This window comes from Macrotis lagotis, chromosome 6 (genome assembly GCF_037893015.1).
Source record: "Macrotis lagotis isolate mMagLag1 chromosome 6, bilby.v1.9.chrom.fasta, whole genome shotgun sequence".
NCBI classification, from domain to species: domain Eukaryota; kingdom Metazoa; phylum Chordata; class Mammalia; order Peramelemorphia; family Peramelidae; genus Macrotis; species Macrotis lagotis.
In genome coordinates this window covers 184,026,625-184,054,095 of record NC_133663.1, presented here as the reverse complement: position 1 = coordinate 184,054,095, position 27,471 = coordinate 184,026,625, and the positions used below count along the sequence as shown (strand labels likewise).

General features: G+C 36.2%; 1 protein-coding gene across 3 annotated transcripts in view; it reads right to left on the bottom strand.

Annotated features, from left to right (window-relative positions):
• The window catches only part of LOC141491938 (uncharacterized), a 94,905-nt gene that overhangs the window by 47,137 nt on the left and 20,297 nt on the right, over window positions 1–27,471 (bottom strand). For 2 of the 3 annotated variants that reach the window (XM_074192654.1, XM_074192656.1), the window contains exons 2-4: window positions 18,190–18,282; window positions 9,923–10,000; window positions 9,745–9,834 (exon numbers count right to left, since the gene is read on the bottom strand). In XM_074192654.1, the coding sequence (XP_074048755.1) occupies window positions 9,745–9,834; window positions 9,923–10,000; window positions 18,190–18,282 (261 nt within the window). The remainder of the gene's footprint in view (window positions 1–9,744; window positions 9,835–9,922; window positions 10,001–18,189; window positions 18,283–27,471) is intronic. The other variant, XM_074192655.1, reaches the window with a different exon arrangement.

The window sequence follows — 27,471 nt, the reverse complement described above, 5'->3', positions numbered from 1 at the left end:
CTAAATTGAATTATCTGGGAGTCTGTGGGATAACCTGTATTTCCACCTAAAGTTAAGGAATTTAGAGGCAAAGAACCTAGGTTAGTATTTTGACTCTTAGGACTTGCTGCCTGTTGTACCAGTCAATTGACTTTTTTGCCTCAACTTCTTCATCTGCAAAATGATACAGGATACATTCAAGCTCTTCGGGGTTGAACTCTATAAACCTATAAGCTATGGAATTACTGGGATGTGTTTTACTTTCTGAGTATCATTCCATTCATATATTTCTGCTTCTACATAATAAAAAATGAGAAAGGACCTTAAAGTAATAATCTAATTGGATTGAGAATCAAAGGACCTGAGCTTGATTTCAACCATTGCTTCTTATTACCTGTGTGACCCTGGGCAAGTTATTTCACCTCTATGGTTCTCAGTACAACAAAAATTTGGACTAGATAACAAAGACACAAACTTTTATTAAATATGTACTATGTGTCAGGATCCTATTCTCCTGTGAGTCCACTCTTCTCTCAAACAACAGATAATCTATTCTACCTCATTCTCTAGGAAGTATTTTCTCATATCTGACATAAATATTTCCTCTAACAACTTAGCTTCATTTATTTATCATCTGCCTTTTGCAGATATGAATAAATTGCTCAACACTTATTTCATAAATAATCATTTAATAATTTCTTATAGTCAAGTTACCATCTCAAATTAGTTTAATTTAAAAACATTTTATTATGGGCCTTCTATGTATAAGATAGTTGACACAATGTACAAAGGCCTTGACTCAGAAAGACCTAAGTTTGAATCTAAGCATGTCTGGACTAGGAAACCTACTAGCCAGGTGACCTTGTTTGCCTCAATTTCCACATCTGTAAAATGAACTGAATAAGGAAATGGAAAATCACCCCTGTAACTTTGCCAAAAAAAAAAAACCCCAAAGGGGGTCATGAAGAGCCAGAAATAATTGAAAGAAAAGACAGAATTCAAACACAAAAATTCTGCTCTGGAGAAGATTATATTCTATTTAGAGTATATAAAATATGCATAGCTAAGTAAATAAGAATTATGGTCAAAGTTAAAAACAAAGTTACATAAAATAATTTTGAATGAGAGAGAAAAAAGGCATAATAAGAGGAGAAAGTAGCACTTTGAAGAAAAGTGTGAATGCCAATTAGAGGGAGTGTATGTCAGAGAGGAGAGACCACCTGTATAAAGGTAGGAAAGTGGATGATAGAATGCCAGTTGTAGAGAAAAGATACTAGGATTGGTTTACTAGAACTTAGTGAATAAATGGGATGACTATGAAATAGGACTGGAAAGGTGGGGATAGGATTGAGGAAAATAAATTGTGAAGGGCCTTAAATACCAGATTGAGGACATTTAAAATTTTTTTCTTAAAAGATTTTTGAGAAGTGTAACATGGCCAGATCCGTCTTTTAAAAATTTGTTTGGCAGTTTATAGGAGATGAATTGAAAAGGTAAGGGGTTGAAGTCAAGGCTAACAATTTTCAGGAATATTTTAATAGTCCAGTCAAGAGATGTTAAGACTATGAACTGGGAACAGATAGGGGTTCATTAGATAGAGCACTGTCCTTGGAGTCAGGAGGACCCAAATTCAAATGTGACCTCAGACACTTAATAATTACCTAGCTGTGCGACTTTGGGCTGGTCACTTAACCCCAGTAACTTGCAAAAACAAACAAACAAACAAAAAAGACTGTTATCTAAGAGTAGAGGATGGGTAAGGATTGTGAAGAAGATTAATATAATAAAGATTATCACTGAGGTAGATTCAACAGGATTGGTCAATTGATTAGATATGTGGTCCTGAAAGAGTGAAGTTAGAAATAATTTCAAGGCTTTTAACTTGGGTGACTCAAAGGATTGTGATGCTATCAATAGAAATAGGGAATTTTAGAAAAAGAATGGGATTGGAGGAAAATGCAATCAATTTTTTTTGGACACCACACCTTGGAAGTGGGGTGACAGGAAGAAGTTTTATTTAAAACATTAGCACATAAATCATTTAGTTGGATTGCTAGAAATCAATTTTATCTTCACTTTAACTGCAATCTCTGAACAACTCTCTCAAGGTCAATGTTTATTGGAATGTCAAGCCTAGTCATTTTAAGTCTACTAATGGGTATGCTTAAAAATCTTTTGAATTTTGTGCATTTCTTTTGTGTGGAGAAAATAAATAGCTGTCCTATCTGTCCTATTCCTCACTTAAGTTGAACATGAGTATCTGTTTCCTTTTGGGAAAATCTTAGATTCCTATGTTTTCAGGGATTTCCTCTCAGGTTTCCAGGGTATGAAAATGAGTCAAACAATGCAAGAAAGAGTCTGATCTTCCCTTTAGAGGTCTCTTAGAGTTCAGACTCCTCTAAGTCTAAACCAAACAGGTGATCTTGGAGGTGAGGAGTCTCTGATTTAGAAAGAGGATCTCTGAGCTCAGTCTAGGGTTCTAGTCTATTGTTGCACTACTTACTGATTTTTGTCAATAGAAAGTAAGCCACATGGAGGCAAGGGTTGCTTTGTTTCTGTATTTTTATCCTCAGTACCTAGCATAGTGCCTAGTATAGATTTGACATTTAATAAATGCTTGTTGATTGATAAAAAAAAAGAATAGGAGAGGAAAAGGAAACAATGATAGGTAACCATGTTAAATAACCTCATTCCTAAATTATCTCATTTCCTTTAACCCTCCATCATAGATTTCTTTCCCACTTCTTCCATTTCAAATTACTCATGGTGGTCTTTAGTTGTGATAGTGTAACCTTAGAACAGCAGCTCAAAATCATGTTTCCAGAGAGGGTTCCACCTTAAATTTATACTTTACTCTCTAGGAGCAAAGTTAAATTGGGAGCTGCCTTAATATTCCCAATTTAGCTTTTTCTAAAAGTTAAAAGGTATGACTCAGGCTAGCAAAGAAGTACTGTAGGAGGAAGTGAGAGAAGGAAAGCAATAATTGCCAGGTATAGGGTTCCCAGAGGGAGATACTTCTAAATTCTATCATGGCTCAACCTGTTTCTTTAGCCCTTTATCATGGACGGACTGATGTTTAAAGATTGTCTTGTTCTGCAGAACTTTGGGGTTCACTGTGTGAAAAATTGAATACGATATCTGACTTTAAAAATATATTAATTTTTAAATTATCTCTCCTCCTTCTTCTGCCCCCTGCCTCTGTCCCTGCTCTTCTACTTCTGCCCCCCTGCCTCTGCCCCTCTGTATCTCTATCTCTCTGTCTCTGTCTCTGACTCTTTTTGTCTCTTCTCATTCTCTCAGAAATTCTTTGTTATAAGAAAGAACTCTTTCCATTGGCATTGGAGGAACTATATTGATATTGACTATATTGACTATATTGAGACTAGGTAAAAAAAATAATACAAATGTATTTTTAAAAGACGAGTGAGTCATTACGATACTTTCAGAGATAACAGTTGCTCTGACCACCGAATCCAATGGAAGTTAAAGTTACAAACCTTACAAAATTACAAATAACTCTTAGCAAAGAGGGAGAAGCATAATCCAAGTTCCAAGTAAATGGGAGCCTAAATATATAATAAAATATAATAGGAAAGTAATACATTCAACATAAAATATATTTTATACTTTACTCCCTCATTTTAGCCTCTCTAAGCTAATTTTACTTTTTTTAAAATTGGGAATTTTTCAATAATATTTACATTTTTTTAAGATTTTTTAAATTTTTTAAAATTTTTTTTGTTTTTGCAAGGCAATGGGGTCAAGTGACTTGCCCAAGGTCACACAGCTAGGTAATTATAAGGCCAGATTTGAAGTCAGGTCTTCCTGACTCCAGGGCCAGTGCTCTATCCACTGTGTCACTTAGCTGCCCCCTACATTTTCTACCTCATGGGGTTGTTCAACACAATTTGATAAACAATGATTTATGAAAGAAAGACAACCCCCTCCCCCAATTCTTGTCCCCAAGCAGCTTACAACCTGCACCACATACAAAATGGGGTGGTATTTGAAGAGGGAGAAAGAGTAGGGGAAGGTGGGGGGGTGGAAGAGGAAAGGTTAAGGAGAGAGGGAGAGTGGAAATAAATTGGAGGTGCAGATCAGGGAAGATTTTACAAAGGAAGTGACACCTGAGATTAACAATGACAGAAGAAAGGATAAAGACTAAAGAGATGCGGAATTAGGGAAAGGAATTAGGGAAAGGAATGTCAAAGTTGCCTATGCAGTGAAGGGGCACATTGTGATAATAGGACTGGAAAAGGAGTTTATTATATTTCCCCATATATAAGATGCACCCTTTTCCGAAAAACTTGGGGTCTAAAAATAGTGGTTGTAGATTTTTTACTCGCATTTGCTTGCACTTGCCATTTTTTCATACTTGTTGTCTTTGTGCTCATTGTTTCAAACTTGTTACCAGTATATTATGTGATGTTTTGCCACATTCTGCCCAGAAATGGCTTTTTAAAAATCCTAACTGAGGAATCTGAGAAAATGATAATCTTATGATTTTCCTTGATTATTATATTTTAAAAATAAACTTCCCCAAAGGGTAGAACCAACTATCATCTGAGATTTTTCTTTGTACTAGATTAAGAATGAGCTAGAATAACATTTTGCTGAGATTACAAGGTTGTGTAGTTTCACTCACTTTAGCATCCTACTCACACATATATACAGAGAAAGTTCTCTGCAAGCATAGAATTGAGAGCTGTGAAGAAGGAAGGAGAAAAGATATGGGGTTTGTGGTGACTGACAATACCCTCATTCTAAAAGAGAATAATTCTTTACCTTCTACCTCCAAACTTATACCCAGACAAGTATATTAAGATTATAGTTGTGATATGCACAATAAAATATGTAAAGTTACATATGTAAATGTGTTCACATACATATAGACATTCTTACTTGAATATATTCATATATATATATAAATGTGTATGTATAATATAGACACACATACATGCATATATATACCTCTCTCTCTCTTTCTCTCTATCTCTCTGCATATACCTTGCTCTTAAGGAACTAAATCTGATGAGGGACAGATGTAGATAAATTGGCAAGGATATGAGATAAAGTGAGACGAGTGTAAATGAGATGTCCAGACAAAGTCCTGTGAGAAATCAGAGAAAGGAGAACTTACCTTGAAGTTGGAGATTTTGTGGTTAAGATAGCACCTGATTTTGACCTTCAAGGAAGGTACTTCAGCAGGTGAAGATAAGAGACAGAGCATTCCATCCTGACATGGATGACAGGGGAAAAGGTATGAAGAGGAAAGAGGATAGAATGGGAGTAGAGAATGTTTGTCTTTATGAGTAATTCATAATCTAATCCTGGGCTTTTTTCATATTTATTGTGCTCTACTCTTTTTCATGAGCTAAATCTTCGTTCCTATTAAATGACTTACACAACATTCCATCTCCTGTCTCCCCAAATACTGCTACCCCTAAGACTTCTTCCTCACCTTAGCTACATAAAATAGTGGGCAGTTAGGTGGCCCTGGCTTAGAATTAGGAAGGCTCATCTTCCTAAATTCAAATCCACTTTCAGATGCTTACTAACTGTGTAATACTGGGAAAGTCATTTAATTTGGTTTGCCTCAGTTTTCTCATCTGAAAAATGAACTGGAAAAGGAAATGGTCAACCCACTCCAGCATCTCTACTGAGGAAATCCCAAATGGGATCACAAAGGGTTGGACATAACTGAAACAACTCCACAACAACATAGAATACTTACCTTCTTTCAAAGCTCAGCTTTACTTAAGTTTTTCTTATAGAAAACTCATTCCTGATGCTCCCAAATACTAGTTCTCAACTCCCAGGAAATTTTGTATCTATGATGTACCTATTTTCTTTTGAACTTTCTGTGCAAATGTTGTTTCTGCCAAATAGAAGCACTAAATCTAGAGTCAGGAGAACTCTAAATTACTGTGACACCCTGCACAAGTCACTTAACCCTTATTACCAAAAAAAAGTTAACAAGAGGGAATATTAGGAGAAAAGAAAATGATTTCAGTCTTAGATATGTCGATTTTAAGACATTTAAAAAACAAGAAATCCAGTTCAAAAACATCCAATATACAGAATACAGGTAGGCACTAAATTAAGAAAAGCTTTTATAGGAAAATTTATACAAATGCATAAACAGAACAAAAAAGGCACTGGGTAAATTAAGAAGCTTGTTGACAGTAGGTACTGATTTGACTTTATCTTTGTAGCCCTGGCTTCTAGCACTATGTGCCTTGAATATAAATTAGATATGACTTGTACCTTGCCTTCAAAGATCTTAAAAACAGGCAAAATGACATATTTGCAATAGATAATAGCACAAAGGAGAAAGAGACTAATGTTAAGAAGTCCAAAGACAGTCCCATGAATAATTTGAAAAAGAAGAGAAGCCTCTTTCAGGGGTCAATGATGTGGGCCAGAGGAGTTTTGGTGCATATTTCTAATTAAGGGGCCCATTGGAAAACACAAAGGCAAATATGCCACTGAAAAGGACCCAAGTCCAGGTGTGATTTCCAGAAGGGTTGGTCACTGTTAACTTTGACTTCCTCCTTTTCCTGTATCTGCCCCTTCTTCTCAACACCCTTCATAGCCACCTTTGTTCAAGTTTTCATTACTTCTGAATTAGAGTAATTAGAGTATTAAAATAGTCTCCTAACCAGGCTTTCTATCTCTGTTGATCTATTACTTCTCCAAGACATTCTTCACATCCAACCTAGTCTTTAATAACCTCCTCATGTGTTGCTCTGAACATGTAACTCCTCTTTTAAAAACCAATCAACACTCCCCCTCCAACACACACACAACACTATCTACCAAATAAAACATAAATCTTGGCAACCAAGCTTCTCAAATTTTCCAGTTTTAGCTCCTATTACTAACCTTTATGTATTCTACATTCCAACTAAATTGAATTATTTTTATTCATTAATGTAGCATTTCTTAAGTATGTCTCTGCTGGGCACTACCATGTTAGTGGATAAAAACAAAATACCCCATACCCTCAAGGAGCGAATATTTTTTATTATTTTCAATGGCACCATCACCCTTCTCTTTCACTGGAGGTGTCACTCCTGACTCCCCACTCTCTGTCTCACCTCTCATATCCAAACTGTTGTCAAGACTTGCCAGTTTTATCTTCTTGACATGTCTTGCACAGAATTCTCCCATCTTTCCTCTGACACTGCCACCATTTTATTTCAGGTCCTCATCATTCCACAATTGGGAAATTACAATAGTCTTCTAATTGTCTTTCACCTGTTCCCCTCCTTGTCTTTTTAGCCTTCTTGTACATTGTTGTTGTTCAGTCTCTCAGTCATGTCAGACTTATGACCTCATGGACTGTAGCATGCCAGGTCCTGCCTATCCTCTATTTTCGCTTATGTTCATTGTTCCCTGACATTATGTATTCACCTCATCCTCTGTTTTTTCCTTTTCCTTTCAGAGTTTTTTCTAAGTAGTCCTATCTTCTTATTATGTAGTCACAATATTTAAGCTTCAGCTTGAGTATTTGACCTTCCATGGAATAACCTGAATTAATTTAAATATTGACTGGTTTGACCTTCTTGCTGTCTGAGGGACATTCAAAAGTCTTCTTCAGCACCACAATTTAATGTCATCAATTCTGCAGCATTCAGTTTTCCTTATATATAATCCTACTCTCACAGTCATATTCCCTTCAACTCATTGTGAGATCCAATGTCACTGACTTCCTTGTTCCTCACAGAAGACACTACATCTCCCAATTGTGTATTTACACTAGTTGTTCCCTAGGTTTGGAATTCTCTCCCACATTTCTACCTTCCAGCTTCTCTGACTTTGTTCAGGTTCTGCTTTCTACAAGAAGCCTGTCATCACTAATGCTAGTGACTTTCTTCAAGAAGAATGCTGAGTTTATTCTATTTTATAATTTATTTGCATGTTGTCTCCCCTCATTAAACTATAAGCTCTTTGAGGGCAAAGATTTTTTTCCCTTTGTATCACCATTGCTTGCCTCCAGGACTGGCTCATAGCTGTCACTTAATGCATTCTTGACTAGAATTGAGATGACAGCAACATCTTAGATTATCTTGTCTAACTCCCTAGTATTAAAGATGCAAAAACAGAGGTACAGAATTGCTAAATGACTGACAAGGATCATACACAGGAAATAAGTAGGAGAGTCAAAATTTAAATCCATGACCTATGAATCCAAGGTCAGCATCCCTTTAACTTTATCAGAAGGGTCCTTTTTAATACTTCTCATTACACAGCCCATCTGGTACGCAGTTCAAAAGCACAAGGCTAAAGTTTTAGTTTAGCTCAGCCCTCTGCAAAATTCATTTGCTGTAATTGATCCCTAGACTTAGAATCAGAAGAGCTGAGTTGGGCTCTTGGGCTTAACACCTATCCCACCTTGGAAAAGTCACTTGAGCCTCCTCTCTGAAGTCTCACTTTCCTCAATTGTTAGGGACTTTTGTGTATGGGAAAGCTGCGAACCTTCATCATCTGGTGTCCTTGAGCACCAGCCTTGTTTTACTAAATGCCACTGCAGTTGGAGTGGATTAGAGATTGGGAAGGATTGGGAAGGATATTTAAGCACTTGTATTGTGGTAAATAAATGGAGACTTTGTTGTACAAAAGGAGAACTTGTCTTTCTTGTCTCCAGCCCCTTAGATTCTCACCTGGGGAAGGTTAAGGGAATCTGGAAAGGGACTCAACACTCAATACGTAAGATCAAAAATAAGGGGCAAATCATAAGCCATGACAGGAGATTCGGGCACTGGGAGCAAGTTGCACAGAAGGCAGTTTGATATCCTGGGGAAAACACAGTTCCTGGGACAAGGGACCTACTTCCATAGTATCTAGCTTCATAGTTTCATATTTCAACTTTGTGGCCCTGGGGTGAACTACTACTTGATGAATTTCCTTCTGTAAAAGGAGGGATTTCAATTAGATGACTTCTAATGCCCTTCCATCTCTAGAACTGTGATAACTATGAAAAAAGAGCCCAGGATATCCCCCAAAGATATCCTGCATTGATGTTGTCTTTGATTCTAGAAGTTCTGTATTGTTTGGATTCCCAGGAAGACAGTGTATCCTGATCACATATAGTTATCTAAATGGTGAAGGTGAATCTGAGAGAGGACTAGTTCAGGACCCTCATTGATGTGTGATCTTCCTTGAAGGAAAAAAAATGAGATTTCTTTCCATTCTGATTCTCTTTTTTTTTCTCATTATCCTTACAGTCCTGGGTCCATTCATTTAAAAAAGGGGCAGCTAGGTGGCACAGTAGATAGAGCACCAGCCCTGGAGTCAGGAGGATCTGAGTTCAAATCTGTCCTCAGACACTTAATAATTACCTGGCTGTATGACCTTGGACAAATCACTTAACCCCATTGCCTTGCAAAACCCTAAAAAAAACAACAAACAAAGAAAAAGAATGTACTCCAACCATCCCATGTGAAAAGGTAAATTCTATTCTGTCCTTCCAGATATTAGTGCTGTGCAGTAAAATTCCAATTTTCCATGCTACTTCAGTTTGTTATATAAAATACCTGTCCTGTTTAACATATATGCTTGTGAGGAAAACAAAATTTGATCATGTGTATGAGCAATATTATAACCATAAAACATGATACAAAGGAAAAGTTTGGTTATTTTTGCCATCTTGACCATAAAAATATATCTATAAAATACAATGAAAGGGTTCGTTCTAAGTGGTTAGATTTCAAATAGAGAACTATGTTGATCAAAATTTAACAGCTAGAAAAATTCACCTACCATATGTTTTATCTAGGTCAATAGACTTTGGAAAGTCTTTGACGAGTTCACTGAGATCTTTCTTGCTTTGAGAATCATTGGTCTGGGGATCTGTGAACAGGAATGTTAACAGCACGTTAATAACTGACAACTGTTTTTTTCATTTCAGTTATAATGTATTCTGATCTTAATTTCTGACCTTTAGTTTTACCCATGTGATTCTCCAAGGTATTTAAAATTTGATTAATCCAACGATTGTTAGGAGAGTCAAAGGTATCTACATTGGGGGAAAAATAAAAAAAAATAAATTAGCACTCAAATAAAGTCAGAGAGAGACAGAGAGAGAGAGAGAGAGAGAGAGAGAGAGAGAGAGAGAGAGCGCGAGAGAGGAAGGGAATACCAGTGGCCAATTGTTCTGATGCTCAGTATTTACACTTTAATTGTCCTAGACAGATCCAGGAAGAAGAGTACTGCTGCTGAAAGAAAATAAGCTGTGATGCCTTTTGTCTTGATTAATTACATAGCTAGTCAAGTGGAAGACACCACGGAATATCTGCAATTGGATTTCATGGTTCTTGCTACTGCACACTATGGGGATGGAGCTGCAAATGTAAACTGCTCCAGCAAAGAAATAACTCAATGAAATCATACACTGCATGCTGCCTAAGGCAGGGGAGGTGCCCAAGTCAGCGGGTCAGCATGGCCAGCAGGCAGTTTTTATACTGGATTGGGTGGGAGCAGGTGGGGGGGGGTTCCTGACAGCCTCTGGTGGTGGGATTTCCCAGAGATGAACCCAGCAAGGGCAGAATGAATATACTGCTGTATACTTGTGAGTAACACGCTCCTGTCACAATGTGAGCATGGGAAGAGAAACGAAGAAATACTATCCCTTGTGGCATCAATTGTTCACGAAATTTTTCTGTTCATCAATTTCTGAGCATGTGTACTGTTTAGTAAGAGGCCATCTGTCTTTTGTTGGGACGCACTGAACAGTAGCAGAGAAATGCCTGTTGTCAAGCAGGAAAGTCGCTACCCTGGAGGGGAATGAGGCTGCAGGTCTTTAAGCTCCTGATTTGTCTCCTTCAGAGAAGAGGCCCAGTGCCAATGGGATACAGATTGAAAAAAAAATTTAACCATGAGACACATATATCACATGACAATGACAAGTTTATTGTGTGAATAACTTAGCACTTTACCTACATGATTTTCTTGGTTCCTCACAAAAACCCAATGAGATAGATGCCATTTACATCTTACATCTTACATCTTACCATTTTACATCTAGGGAAACTTATACAGACATTTAAATGACTTGCCGTCAGTCACCCAGTAAGTGTTGAAAGTTCATCCTTGCATAGCACTTGACCATTACAAAGCACACTTTAGCACACTTTATCTTCTCTGATGTCATGAATTCTTCACAACCATTCCATAACAATGATGACTGGAGTATTATCCTATATGTAAGGAATTTTATCAAGGCTAATACATTCTAGAGGTCTCAGTATTTTTCTTCCTTTCTTATCCCCATTTTTCAGAAAAGAAATGTCAGGCACAGTAATTCACTCAAAGACATACAGATAGAAAGTAATGGAACATGGCCTTGTTCCAGGGCCTTTTTTTTTTTTGCTTTTAGGTTTTTTAATTTTTGCAGGGCTAGTGGGGTTAAGTGGCTTGCCCAAGGCCACACAGCTAGGTAATTATTAAGTGTCTGAAGCCGGATTTGAACTCAGGTACTCCTGACTCCAGGGTCGGTGGTCTATCCACTGCACCACCTAGCAGCCCCCTCCAGGGCCTTTTCTAATACATAGAGTTGTATATGTAAACTATGTAACAATCACATGTGTATGTATAAATAATTGTGTGTGTGTGTGCAGAAAAATATGTATTCATATAATTTCCATTGTTTAATGTACTTTGTAAAATATAACCTATGGGTCTTTCAGAGATAAAGTTGCCACTAAAGAAAGGACCTGAAAGGCAATTTGGCAACCTTCAGAGCTTTCTGTGGTTTTCACCTGCTTTAAAACAGTTTTAATATTCATTTGTGTGCTTGTGGTATAAAAGATATGATGAACATACTATAATATTTATCGATTTGGAAGACCAAGAATAGATTTTCACAGCAAACTGCATAATATAAAATTGGGTTATTTAAAAATATGATTTCTTAGTTGGTTTATGGGTATCTTTCATGGGATAGGGGAGGAGGAGAGTAATGGCAACTTATTTCTCCTATTTCTCCATCAGATACAGATTCCTTTTGCATAGTTACAACTGACTTTTAAGCTTTCCAGGAATGAATGAATTTGCAAATGAATAATTTATATAAGTGTTTACTACAAAGTGTGTTCTAAGCACTGGGGACACATCCTTGATTTCCAAGAGGTTCCATTCCAATGGAAGACCACACATGAAAACTCTGGCTGCAAGTCAGATGGAAAGTTTCATGGTTCTTGGACTTGGGGGCAAAAATGTCTTTATTCTATTTTCAATAGGACTTCAAAAGACATCCAGTAGATATGAAATAAATAATGATGATGCTATTGTTAGAAGTTCAATCCCCATATAGACTTGCTGATTATTTTCCATCATGTTTTAATATTTTCATAGATTGTACTTCTAAGTTGTCTAGATGTATACTGTGTTTCCCTTGACATCATAGGATACAAAATCATAGATTGAGATTCGAAAAGAACTTATGTGTCTTCAAGTCCAACCCCTTTATTTTATAGATGTAAAAATAGAGACCCAGGAAAGATGAGTGACTTTCCCAGAGTCATACAGTTATTAAGAATCTAAGGCACAGTTTTAACTTATCCATTATGCTATGTTATCACTTGTGATCTATAGAGCCAAGCCAGAGGTCTCTAAAAATCTCTATGAGAGCCAAACCCTACAGCAACCCTCAAGTAGAAGAAACACTATACTGAACAAAATAGTAATGCATGGAACTATATCTATTTTTCAGTGTTCTGTGAATTGATCAGTGAGTGCCCAGATCATTTAACGAACCCTGTTTTAATTCAGAGTCTAAGTTGGGATGAAGGGCATTCCCCTACTATGCCCTTAAGTAGCAAGATAAAAGGATATGCCTCATGTTGCCATGGTACCCCTCTCCCAGGGCCTGATTTCACCTACCACTCACTTCCTTACCCTGACTGCTACCTTCTCCCTATCTCATCTGGGGTTTGGGAGACAGACTGTATATCATGACTTGGGGACTCTCTAGGGAATGTCATTGACTTTTCTGATTCAACTGTGGCAGAATAGAATGGATTATTTACTATGGATCAACCTCCTTCCTCCTCCTTCCTCCTTTTTATCCTTCAGTTTAAATTTGTTCTGGGTACAACGATTTCCAGTTATGGTTCTGTTGATATCGAATCAAGAGTCAGAGTCCTTTGCATATCTGGGGCCAAGCAAAATGCATTATAGCATCAAGTGATCTTGCTTCATGTATAAAGAACAAAAATGGACAGGTAGAGAAATCTTAACAGAATTTGAAAACAACATGGTTTTTCTAAGTGGACCTCATACACATATTTTCCACTGACAAAGGGCGGGGGGAACCCATCTTGTGACTTGAACTCCATTTTCCCAAGGTTTCTTACAACTTCATCTACCTCACCCTATCCTTCCTTCTTTCCCATTCTCTTATGCTCATTTCCCCTTCTTAATCCTCTTTCACCACTCCCCTCTGTCTGGAACATATTTTCTTTCTATTCTTATTTCCTTTTCAATTTACTTAAAGAGGACAATGGGTATAATGCAAATTGGTTGTGTTAATGGGGCCATTATATCTCATGCATAGAGCATTCAGTCCTGAAATCACCCTATAATGTTTCCTAATGTGAGCATAGGCATCAAAAAAAATACTCAACTCTATTTAATTTATGACTTCTAGGCAACTTACAGAAGTCAATGTACTCAACAAATTACAAAATCTTTGGAGTTTTAATTTCAAGAAAGGACCTTAGGGAAGTTTAATCACTGAATTTGAAGACTGCAAGGGCCCTAAAGAAGTTATCTTGCTCACACACCTGTGTTCAGGTGGGGTCAAATCAAAACCAGTCCACATGAATGAGATTCTATGCTGTTTTTAAATATGTTGAGGAAGAAGAGATTCATCAACTCCCCTCTTAATAGGAATTAAAACACTCATCAGAGAATATTTCCTGTGACAATAAGAAATGGCTTCAGTATGCATGCACCTCTGTTTTTTTGCCTTGCTTGATATTGGTAAGAAAAGGATTACCAAACAATTATCTCTGTGGTTATACTTAACAAAAATTATATAAACACTTTGCATATTCATGGGTTATTGAAGGAGAACCTTTAAAGAGTTATGTTGCTTTACCAAGTCAATTGACTTTTTTTTTTTTTGACAAAGACAAATCAGAGTAGTATTGCATATTTCTTAAATCATTCAGGCAATTGTGTGATTTGAAAATGTGATCTACTACAAAAAATCATTTTTAAAAACCTGCCTACTATAGCTTAATATATTGTTGGTAGATCTTTTAATTGATAACAACCATTCTAGAAAACAATTTGCAATTATGCAATTAAAGTAACTAAATTATTACCTATATAATTCATTGCTCCCATTACTGGAATTGTACCCTGAGAAGGTTATTTTCCTCAATAAAAATGTGTATTATGTACATAGGTCTTTCAGGGCAATTATATTTATAATAAGAAAATATTGAAAAAATATTATGCCCAAGCTGTTGGGAACATTTCTGACTGGATTATGCTTTGCTGACATGGGAACATAAGATTCATTGATTAAGAACTAAAGAAGGTCTTAAAAGGCAATCTAGTCAATTCTCTCACAGTTTACCAAACCAAGGTCCAGAGAATTGAGGGACTTGTCTAAGGTCCTTAGCTAAGGTATTTGAGAAACCTGGTTTGTGTTCATAGCTCAAAGAAACATCAAAATTGGACTTTTGTAGAGGAAATAGCACCTTTCTACAAGAAACTCATATTTTATTGGCTATTCTAGCTTTTTGATGAAACAACATGGACAACTGGGGGCTTGGAGAAGTATAAAATATATTTGATAATACTTATGCACATTTTTGGCCTCGTTATTTGAAATTTTCACTTTAGATGGCTACAATGGTGTTCCAGTTCTATTTGAATATTAACTTGGAAGTTACATTCATCTCTATATCTTTTATTTTATTTTTAAAATTTTTTAAAGAATGCTTTTATTTTTCTCAATTACATGCAAAATAAATTTTGATTTTCTTATAATTTTAGAATTCTAAATTCTCTTTTCTTTCCCCACTCCTTGAGAAGGTGAGCACTTTGATATAGATTGCACATCTGCAGTCATGCAAAGCATATTTCCATATTAGCTTTGTTACAAGAGAAAACAAAGACCAAAACAATCTCCTACAAAACAAGAAAAATTTGAAGTATGTTTTGATATTCGTTCATACTCCATCAGATCTTTCTCTGAGAATGGTTAGCATTAGCATTTTTCATCATAAGTCCTTCAGAATTGTCTGAATCATTATACTGCTGAGAATAGCTAAGTTGTTCACAGTTGATCATCATACAATATTCTTTTTACTGTGCCCAATATTCTCCTGACTGTATTAACTTTATTTTGCATCTATTCATATAAGTCCAACGAGTTTCTCTAAAAACCATCCTTCTCATCATTTCTTATACCACATTAGTATTCCATCACAATTATATATCATAAATTGTTCAATCATTTTCCAATTAATGGACATCCCCTTCAATTTCCAATTCTTTGACACCACAAAAAAGAGCTGCTGTAAGCCCTGTTTGTGGTGGCAAAGAATTGGAAATCAAGTAAATGTCCTTCAATTGGGGAATGGCTTAGCAAACTGTGGTATATGTATGTCATGGAACACTATTGTTCTATTAGAAACCAGGAGGGATGGGAATTCAGGGAAACCTGGAATAATTTGCATGAACTGAGTGCTGAGTGAGAGGAGTAGAACCAGAAAAACATTGTACACCCTAACAGCAACATGGGGATGATGATCAACCTTGATGGATTTGTTCATTCCATCAGTACAACAATCAGGGGCAATTTGGGGTTGTGTGCGAAGGAGAATACCATCTGTATCCAGAGAAAGAACTGTGGAATTTGAACAATGACCAAGGACTACTACCTTTAATTTAGGGAAAAAAACTGGTAGTTTATTGTCTGATCTTGCTATCTCTTTTACTTTAAGTTTCTTCCTTAAGGATATGATTTCTCTCTCATCACATTCAATTTGGATCAATGTATACCATGGAAACAATGTAAAGATTGGCAAATTTCCTTCTGGGGTGGGGTGGGGGACGGAAGTAAGATTAGGGAAAATTGTAAAATTTGAAATAAATAAAATCTTTAAATAAAAGAATTACTAGGTTAAAAAAAGAACTGCTATAAATATTTTTATAAATATAAACCCTTTTCCTTTTCCTTTCATTTCTTTGGGATATAGATCTAGTAGTGGCATTGCTAGGACCGAGGGTATGCAAAGTTTTATAGCCTTTTGCACAAAGTTCCAAATATCTCTCTAGAATGGTTGACTATGTTAACAATTCCATCAACAGAGCTTTAGTGTCTCAGTTTTCCCCACAAACCCTGAAACATTTGTTATTTTTCTTTTCTGTCATTTTAGGTAATCTGTAGGTAATCTGATAGGTGTGAGATTGTACCTCTGAGTTGTCTTAACTATCTATTCTCTAATCAAGAGTGACTAAGAAAAATTTTTCCATTGGATTAGAAATAGTTTTGATTTCTTCTAAAAAGTGTTTGTATCCTTCTTCTTTTTTTTTTAGGTTTTTTTTTTGCAAGGCAAATGGAGTTAAGTGGCTTGCCCAAGGCCACAAAGCTAAGTAGTTATTAAGTGTCTGAGACTGGATTTGAACCCAGGTACTCCTGACTCCAGGGCCAGTGCTTTTTCCACTGCACCACTTAGCCACCTAGCCACCCCTGTATCCTTCAGTCTTAAAACTGTTCATATCCTTTGACCATTAAGCAATCAAGGAATGATTTTTATTCTTATAAATTTGACTCATTTTTCTCAATAGTTGAGAAATGAAGCCTTTATAAAAGAAACTTACTATATACCTTTCCCACTCAGTTTCTTCCTTTCTTCCTAATCTTCACTGCATTGATTTTGTTTGTATTACTATGGTTGCTTACTACTTTGTATTGTGCACCTAATCTATTCCATTGCTCCACCACCATTTCTTTGCCAATACCAGATTGTATTAATCATTATTAATGTGAAATACAGTTTGAGATCTGTTAAAGCTAGACCACCATCCTTCACATTTTTTCCCCATTAATTTCCTTAATACTCTTGTTTCTCTCTTCCTTTGTGATGGGATTATCCATAGCCTCATGCCTCTCTTATCCCCTCTGTATCCACTTCTGTATGCTGCTCCCCCAGGTATTTTTCCCCAATAGAAATAACTCATTTATAATTCTATATAATTAGATTATAAGGTCAAATGCTTTTGTCAATGGTTGAATGTAATTTAATGTATGGATCAGGTATTTTTCATGTCCAATCATGTATTTATTCCCTGTTAAAGAATAGTCTTTCATGTTCCTCATTTTTTTTCACAATTTGAGATTTTATTTTGGACATGAACTTAATTCTTCTTTATTTTATAGAATTACTGTGGTGCTTTTGTTTTGTTCTCATTGGAAATCTTATTTTTGCACCACTAAGTGGATTTGATGCTCAGAGCTCTCCCCTTATTTGTATCTTAGGGTTCACTCCAGAGAAATGCTAAATTGTACATGGTAGCCTTTGCTAACTGCCATGTGAATAGAAGATGATTATACATAATAGTTTTGAGAAGTGACTTTCTTTTCATTTTAATGGGTACTTCATTTAGAAAAAAAGACTGTAATTAAATGCTCTGAAGATAATATAGCTGAAGTCAGCTAGGCATGATGGCAGAAAGAAGCTTGAACCTGGAGTCAGAACCTGAGTTCAAATTCTGACAATTACTTCCTGTATGATGCCATAGCTTTTTAAAAAATTTATTTTTAATTTTTTCCAGTTACAAGTTATGAAAGTTTTCAACATCCATTCATTTGAATATTTGTAGGTTATACATTTTTTCAACCATCTTTCCTTCCCATCCTGCTCCTCCCAATGTCAAAAAGCCTAGTAAAAGTGAAGCAGTCTGGTTGCCAAAGTTTTTGAAATATCAAGAGGCATTATGGATTCAAATTCTGTCTATTAGACTCATTGGCTATGTGACCATGGGTAAGTCAGAATCTCTCTGAGCCTAAGTTTCCTTATCTACAAAATGGGAGTGGTAATACTTGTACTGCTGTCCTCAGGGGGTTATTGTAAAGAAAAACTTTATAGACAATAAAGATTTATAGAACCATATGACAAGTTCTTATAGTTTTTATGGATAGCTATATATTCATGGACTAAAAGTTATAAAAGATGGAATACTTGCCTTTTTTCTGGACTCTTGATTTTTGAATTGCTTCCACTATTTTTTCATTTGCTAGTAGTCTTTGTTTAGAAATCAAATGCTGTTGATTTTGACCTTGAGGGAAAGAACATAAAACTATATTAAAGTCATTATTGCAAACATCTTGTACTATGCCCCAAATCATCTAATATGACTGTATATTACTTTATCAAATAATGAATTTAAGAAGAGTGATCTGTCAAAGAATATTGGGGAGGTTTCCCAAGTCTTGACCTAGAAGAAAAACAAACATGAAGAAACATTTCTAAAAAAGTTAGAAAGAGAAGTGTTGTTCACAAATTCCTTTCTAGCAAAAAAAGAATTGTGTTAACCATCCCCACTCCTGATAACTTAATGTGCTACTAAAATTATTCTTTTAGATTTATTCATTTATATTTATTCCTTAGTTTTATTCCTTAGGTGTTTAAAGTAACTACAATGATGATTTTTGCCTTCAAATTAAAATTTACATTTTAATCATAATTATAAAATATAAAATGCTATTGGACTTTCCAGGTGGAGCCAAGATGGTGGTTTGAAGCTAGGAAGTCTTGGAGCTCTTCCTGAAGCAATTTTAAATGAAACCACATGTCCCACAAATAAGAATGAATCACCTTCTCAACCCAAGATATCATGGAGTAACTTCAGTAAAGGTCTGTCTCTTCTGGGTAAAAGGGGAGTAAAACCCAGAATAATGGGGATAACTGGAAAGGCAGCAGGAGGCTCTTAGCCACAGCACTGCTCAGGTTCTAGCTAGCAAGCCAGTGGTGCAGCAGGCCAGCAGTGAGCGTCCTAATCATATCTCAGAAGACATAGCTCAAGCCCTGGGAACACTAGTATCACATATCAGAAAGACCTGGACTTCTCCAATGTAGGGAACAAATTACTGCATAGGCAACAAATTGGCAAGTGGAAAACTTGGGCTACCAGAAAGGAAACAATAATCTTCCGCATAGACAATAGAAAGCCTGAAGAAGGAAACAAACTACCACAATATCAATACCTAGGCAAGTCATAAGTCAGGGACCAGACCCTGAGTTCAGCACAAAAATCTTGGAACTATACTCCTTGTGCCCCAAAATCAGAGCTCAAATATCAAAATGAGTGAAAAAATTTTAAAAAGTACTAACCATAGATAGATAATATCCTGATAGGGATGATAAAAACACCATCTCAGAAAAGGAAAGCAGTGACAAAATGCCTACATGAGAAGCCACAAAGAAGTTTATGTATTGACCTCAAATGCAAAAGACCTATTAGAGGAGCTCAAAGAGGGTTTTTAAAACCAAAGAAGAGAGGAAGAAGCAAAATTGGAAAAAAGAAATGAGAGCAATTCTGGAGAATTATGAAAAATTGACTGCAGAAATCAACTCCTTTTAAAAGAAAAAAATGACCAACTGAAAAAAGTATGTATCTCATCAAAAAAAGTAAAATTAACCAACTGGAAAAGGAAAACAGCTCAATTAAAAATAAAATTATACAGCTGGAAAAGGAAACACAAAAACTAATTCAAGAAAATAAAACCCTTAAAATTAGAATTGGACAAATGGGGGGGGGGGGGAGCCAAGATGGCTGCATGAAGGCAGGAATCCCTGGAAACTCTTCCCAAAAAACTCCAAAAGCCATCAACTTATAACTGTAGCCAAAATTTAGAGGGGGTGGAACCCACAGAGAGACTGAGTGATGCAATTTCCCAGTCTAAGACAACTTAGCAGTTCCACAGAAAAGGTCTGTTCCACCAGGACCAGGGGTTGGAAAAAGCCACAGTACAGTGGCAGCCTCAGGACAGCATGGCCAGGCTGGGGTCCTGGGTCTGTGGCAGAGGAAGTGGTTTCTAGACCTCTTGACCCAGAGATCATTGGGGACAGCCAGAAGGGGTGGTGAAAGAACTCTTCTGCATCAGAAGAATGCAGAGCAGAGCTCCAGTAGGACACTGGGGTAGACTGCAGAGATCTCTCTGCTGTCTCTGGGGCAGGACTCTGCTGTTTGCTCTCATTCAGATCAAGGTTGCAGTCTGGGCCCTCACAACACCACAATAGTCGAGCAAGAACCATCCTCACATCACCAGGACAGTCAGAGCCTCTCAAAGGACCTTGGAGGACTTAAGATCCCTTTGGGTTGTCCCCCCAAACCCCCAAAGCCTTGGAATTGTGGTAAATCAGTCATAGACTGTGGAAATATGCAAACAACAGAAAAAAGAAGAATCTGACCTTAGAAAATTACTTTGATCCCATGGAGGTTCAAAATATATACTCAGATGATGACAAAATCAAAGCTTCTGTATCCAAAAATGTCCAAGAGAAATAGAAAATGGGCTCAGGCTATGGATGAACTCAAAAAAAGGCTTTGAGAAGCAATTAAGGGAAGTAGAGGAACAATTGGAAAGAGAAATGAGAGCAATGCAGATAAATCATGAAAACCAAGTCAGCAACTTCGTGAAAGTATTTCTTTTTGTATTTCAAAAAAAAATGCTGAAAAAATAACATATTAAGAACCAGTTTAAATCAAATGGAAAAAGCAACACAAAAGGCGAATGAGGAGAAAAATGCCTTAAAAAGCAGAATTTGCCAGCTGGAAATGTAGATAAAAAAATTCTCTGTAGGAAAAAACTCCTTCAAACGCAGAATGGCAGAATGTAACTAAAAAAGCTGATGACTTAAACTATACCAACCCCCCCCCACACACACACACATATTAGAAGAAAATGTGAAATATTTCATTGGAAAAACAACTAATCTTGAAAACAGATCTAGAAGATATAATTTTAGAATTATTGGGCTACCTGAAAGTCATGACCAGGAAAAGAGCCTAGGCTTCATATTTTAAGAAATAATACAGCATAATTGCCTTGAGATCCCAGAAGCAGAGGGTAAAATAGAAATTGATCACTGATCATCTCCTGAAAGAGGTCCCAAAAGAAAAACTTCCAGGAATATTATAGCCAACTCCGAAACCCCCAAGTCAAAGAGTAAATACTAAAAGTTAGTAGAAACAAGCAATTCAACTACCATGGCTCTATAGTCAGGATTACACAGGATCTGGCAGCATCTCCATTAAGGGCTAATAGGGCTTGGAATATGATATTCCGGAAAGCAAAATATCTTGGTTTACAACAAAGAATCAACTACCCAGGAAAACTGAATATCCTCTTTGAGGGGAAAAGATGGACTTTCAATGAAATAGGGGACTTTCAAACTTTCTTATTGAAAAAACCAGAGCTGAACAGAAAGTTTGATCTTACAGGACTCGGGGGAACCATAGAGGGGGTGGATGAGAAGAACTAATTATGAGGAACTTAATGATGTTGAGCTGTTTGTATTCCTGCATGGGAAGAAGATACTGAAAACTCATATGAAGCTTTTCACTTATAAAAGCAGTTAGAAGGAGCATATATAGACAAGGTACAGGAAAGAGCTGAATATAATGGTATAATATAGTAAAAAGATGGAGTCAATGGGTGATAAAAGAAAGTACTTGGAGGGAGAGAAAGGAGAGGAAGAAGGGGCTAAGATATTTCACATAAAAGTAAAAAAAAAGCTTTTACAATGGAGTGGAATGGGGGAAGGCAAGGTGGAATGAGTGAGTCTTCATTCTCATCAGAAATGGCTCAGAGAGGAAATAACATACACACTTAATAGGGAATAGAAATCTATCTTACCCTAGAGAAAAATTAGAGGAAAGGGATGTGTTAAGGGGGAATGGGGGAGAAGGGGGGTAATAGGTGATAGAAGAGAGGGAAGATTGTGGGAGAGGGTACTAAGATACAAAACACTTCTGAACAGGGACAAGATGAAAGGAGAGAGAGGGGGAGGAGAGAGAGAGAGAGAATGGATGAGAGTGGGGAGGAATATAGTGGAGGGAAATATAGTTAGTAATAGCAACTGTAGGAAAAAATATTGAAGCAACCTCTCTGGTGGCTATGATAGGGAAGGGGGAAGGTAACTCATTCCAGAGACAGAGCCATTGGAATCTGAACACAGACTGAAGTACATTTTTTTTCCTCTCTCTCATTATTTTTGAGGTTTCTCATCTTTTTTTTTTTGAGGGGTTGGAGGGAGGCTTACGATTACTGTTGCAAGTTTATTGTAATAATATAAAATAAATAAACAAAAAAATTGAATAAATGAAAACTAATGACTTTGTGAGATACCAGGATTTCATCAAATGAAACCAAAAGACTGAAAAACTAGAAGAGCATGTAAAATACTTTTTTAGGAAAAATGACCTATCTGGAAAATAGATCTAGGAGCAATAATTTATGAATTATTGGTCTATCTAAAAATCTAGATCAAAAAAGGAATCTGGAAAATATCTTTTAGGAAATTATTTTGGAAAACTTCCTTACTAACCAGAGGACAAAATAGTTCTTGAAAGAATCCACTGATCACCTCCATAAAGAGATCTCAGAATAAAACCTCCAAGAAACATTATAACCAAATTTTAGAATCCTCAGCCAAAAGAGAAAATACTACAAGCAACCAAAAAGTAGCAATTTAAAAACCAAGGAACAATAGTCAGGCTTTTGCAGGACTTATCAGCTTCAAAATTACAGAATCAAATGACTTGGAATATGAAATTCTGGAGGACAAAAGACTTGGATTACAACCAAGAATGATTACCCTGAAGCATATTCTTTCAGAGGAAAAGAGGAGGGAACTTTCTTTTTTATGGTTTATTTATTTTCACATTGCTATAATACTTGCTGTGAAAAAAAACATAACCCCCCCCAAAAAGATAAACATCAAAAGAAATAGAAAAAAAGTGTACTTCAGTCTGTGTTCAGATACCATTGGCTCTGTCTCTTGGATGAGTTGCATTCTTTATCTTAAGTCCTTCAGAGAAGTTGCTTCAATATTTTTCCTGCATATGCTTTTTAACTTTATTTCCCTTCATTCTATTTGTTCCCACTCCCATTTCTTCTATTCAATCTCTTTCAACCTGTCTCTTCTCAGAAGTGTGCTGTAACTGACTACCCTCTCCCACCATCTTCCCTTTCTTCTATCACCTACACCCCTCCTTCCTTCCACTTTCCCCTTTCTTCCATCCCTTTTCTCTCCATTTCCCTCTTTTGTAAGATAGATTTCTATACCCTTCTACTATTTCCTCTCATCCATTTCTGATAAAAATGAAGGCTTCCTCTTTCCCCCTCACCTTCCCCCCCTTTCACTCCATTGCAAAAGTTTTTTCTTGACTCTTAATTGAAATATCTTAGCCCATTCTACCTCTCTTTCCCCTTTCCCCCAGTACATTCCTTTTTCTTCCATTGACTCCATCTTTATAATATTATATTATTCTCCTCAGCTCTTTCCTGTGCCTTGTATATATATATATATATATATATATATATATACATATATATATGCACATATATATACATATATATATGCACATATATATATATATACATATATATATGCACCTTCTAACTGTTCTTATAAATGAAAAGGTTCACATGAATTATCAGTATTTCTTCTTCCCATGCAGGAATACATGCAGTTTAACATCATTAAATCCCTCATAATTAGCCCTTCCTGTCCATCCTCTCTGAGTCCTGTACTTGAAGAGCAAACTTTCTGTTCAGCTCTGGTCATTTCAACAGGAAAGTTTGAAAGTCCCTTATTTCATTGAATTTCCATCTTTTCCTCTGAAAGATGTTCAGTTTTGCTAGGTAGTTGATTCTTGGTGGTAATACAAACTCTTTTGTCTTCAGAATATCATATTATAAGCCTTATGAGAACTTAATATAGATGCTGCCAAAATCTGTAGGGAAACAGTAATTGAATTGTTTCTTTCTGGAAGCTTCTCTCTCTGACTTGGGAGTTTTGGAATTTAACTATCGTATTCCTGGGCAAATTGACAAAAGGTCAAAGGAATGTAAAGCCAGTTCTCAGATGAGGAAATCAAAGTTATCTATAGTCATATGAAAAATTGCTCTAAATCATTATTGATTAGATAAATGCAAATTAAAGGTACACCTCACACCTCTCAGATTGACCAATGTGAACAGAAAGAATAATGATCATTGTTTGAAGGAATATGAGAAATCTGAGACACTGATGCATTGGTGGTGGAGTTGTGAACTAATTCAAATTTTCTGGCGAGCAATTTGGAATTATGCCCAAAGGGCAATAAAAATGTGCCTATATTTTCATCTAGCAATACCATTACCAGGTCGGTATCCTGAAGAGATCTTGAAAAAGGTTTAGCCACATGTAAAAAAATATTCATTGCAGTTTTGTTTATTGTGGTAAAGAATTGGAAATTGAGGGGATATCTATCAATTGGGGAATGGCTGAACAAATTGTGGTATATGAATGTGATGGAACAACTGCTGTTCTGTAAGAAAGTATGAGGCATGGGATTTCAGAAAAGTCTGGAAAGACTTGATGCTGAGTGAAATGAACAGAACCAGAAGAACATTGTACACATTAACAACAATATCATTGTTGATGGACTTGATCACTCCATCACTTCAATTATCAGGAATAATTTTATTGGATCTATGATGGAGAATACCATCTATATCCATAAAAGGAACTGTGGAGCTTAAATGAAGACTAAAGCTTATTATCTTCAATTTTTAAATGTTGACTTATTATGCAATTATGCTATCACTAATGTTTTCTTTCTTCATTTTAAATCTGATTCTTCTCTCACAACACATTCAATTTTGATCTATAATTATTCTGGATGCAAATGTAAAGACTATATCAGATTACTTTCTGTTGGGGGGAGGGGCAGGGAAGGAAGGGAGAGAGAAAAAATTGTACAAGTCAAAACCTTGCAAAAATGGTTGGTAGAAATTACCATTTTATGTAAATAGAAAACAAATATTTATAAATACAAATAAGATATTTGAAGCATTTTATAACCATAAAGTGCTATAAATAAAAGTGGCATCCCCCCAAATTATATTCCTGAGTTTTTTTTGGGGGGGAAATCTCTTTTAGGTATATTCCCTCAATTTCTAGTTTACCCTCTGCTTCTAGGATATCATGTCAATTTTACTGGAGAATTTCTTGAAAAATTAAATCCAGACTCTTTTTCTTGGTCATGACTTTCAGATAGCCCAAATTTTAAAATAAACTTTTCTCAATCTGTTTTCCAGGTCAGTTGTTTTTCCAATGAGATATTTCACATTTTCTTCTATTTTCTCTTTCTTTTGGTTTGGTTTTATTTCTTGAGTCCTTACAAAATCATCAGCTTCCATTAGTTCCATTCTACATTTGAAGGAATTATTTTCTTCAGAAAACTTTTTCTTTTTTCCAACTGGCCAAATTTGCTTTTTAAGGCATTCTTCTCTTCATTGACTTTTTGGACTGCTTTTTCCATTCGACCCAAACTAGTTTATAATATGTTATTTTCTTCAGTATTTTTTTGTATCTCCTTCACCAAGTTGATGACTTGGTTTTCATGATTTTCCTGCATTGCTCTCATTTCTCTCCCAAATTTTTCCTCTCTCTCCCTTATTTGCTTTTCAAAGTCTTTTTTTGAACTCTTCTGTAGTCCGGGACCAATTTCTATTTTTCTTGAAGGTTTTGGATACAAAAGCTTTGACTTTGTCATCTTCTAAGTAATCCTCCATGGGACCAAAGTAATTTTCTATAGTCAAATTCTTTTTTTTTCCCGTTGTTTGCTCATTTTCTTAGTCTATGACCTGTGTAATTCCAAAGTGTAATTCCAAAGATTTGGGTATTTTGGGGGGATACCCTCTAGAGATCTTATTCCTCTGGTGTCTAACAAGAGGCTCTTTCTGCTCTCTTGATCTGTGCTCTGGTCTGTGGATGACCACAGGTACTCCCTTCTGCCCTGCAGCTATGAGGAGAATCCCTCTTTAGGGCAGTATGTGGGGCACAAACTGGGTCTTATATCAGAGTATGAACAAAACAACAGAGTCCTGCCCCAGGAATAGCAGAGAGAACTAGAACTGCTTAAGCAGCTACTGGGTGGCTTCACAGGTTCCTGGGGTAGGACTGCCCTGAGGCCTCCACTGATTTGAGCTCTGCACTCACTCTGGTGCAGCAGATGCCACAGACCCAGGCTCTCCCAGGGACCCAGGTTCCCCATGGGCTCTTCTTGGAAGGCTTGAGCTGATTTGCTCCTGAACTGTGCGGTTGTAGTCTGACCTATGACTCTGGTCCCAGCGTAATAGACCTTTCCCACGCATCTACTAAATTGGGCTGTAAAATTGTTTCATTCAGTCTTTCTGTGAGTTCTGCCTGTCTAAAATTTTGTTAGAGTCATTTGAAGTTTTCTGGTGAAGAATTTCTGGGAATTCCTGCCTCAGTGCCACCATTTTGGCTCTACCTTCAAGTCCCCCCAAAAGATGGATTTTCAATGAAATGAGTAATTTCAAAATTTTCAGATAAAAAGGCCAGAACTGAACAGAAATTTCTGTCTTCAAATAAAAGACTCAAGAAATGCTCAAAAAGGTAAGTGAAAAGGGGAAAAAAACATTAGTCAATAGCATCAAAATGAATGCATCCCTACATGGGAAGACAATACTTACAACTCTTGAGAATTTTATTTCCCTTAGGATAAAGTTAAAAAGCGAAGTAAGAAGGGAAAGGAATAAAGAAAGGAAAAGGACTAATAGGAAAAAAAATTGCTGTTCAAGAGGCAGAAGTCAGAAGCCAAACATTGGTGAGAAGGGATTTAAAGGAAAGAAAAGAGAATAGTATAAGTAGGGGGAACTATAGAGTTAGTAGTCATAACTGTAAATGTGAATGGGAACAGAATCCTACAATATGTTGTTTACAAGAAACACATTTGAAGCAGAAAGATAGTCACAGGTTAAAGGAAAAAGTCGAAGCAGAATATATTTTGCTTCACCTGAAGTTATAAAAAAGTAGGAAAAGCATGCCTGATCTCAGATGAAGCAAAAGTAAAAATAGATTTCTTTTAAAAGGATAAGGAAGGAAACTATATGAATGAAGCAATGAAGTAATATCAATATTAAGCTTATATGCACTAAGTGGTATAACATCCAAATTCTTATAGGAGAAAATAAACAGGGTACAGGGAGACATAGACAGTGTAACTATAATTGTGAGAGACCTCAACCTCTTTCTCTCAGAATTAGATGAATCTAACTACAAAATAAGCAAGAAGAAAGTTAAGAAGGTGAATAGAATTTTAGAAAACATTGATAAGATAAACCTCTGAAGAAAATTGAATGGGGATAGAAAAGAATATATCTTTTTTTCCTGCAGCACATGGCAAAATTAACATTGTATTAGAGCATTAAAAAAACCTCACAATCAA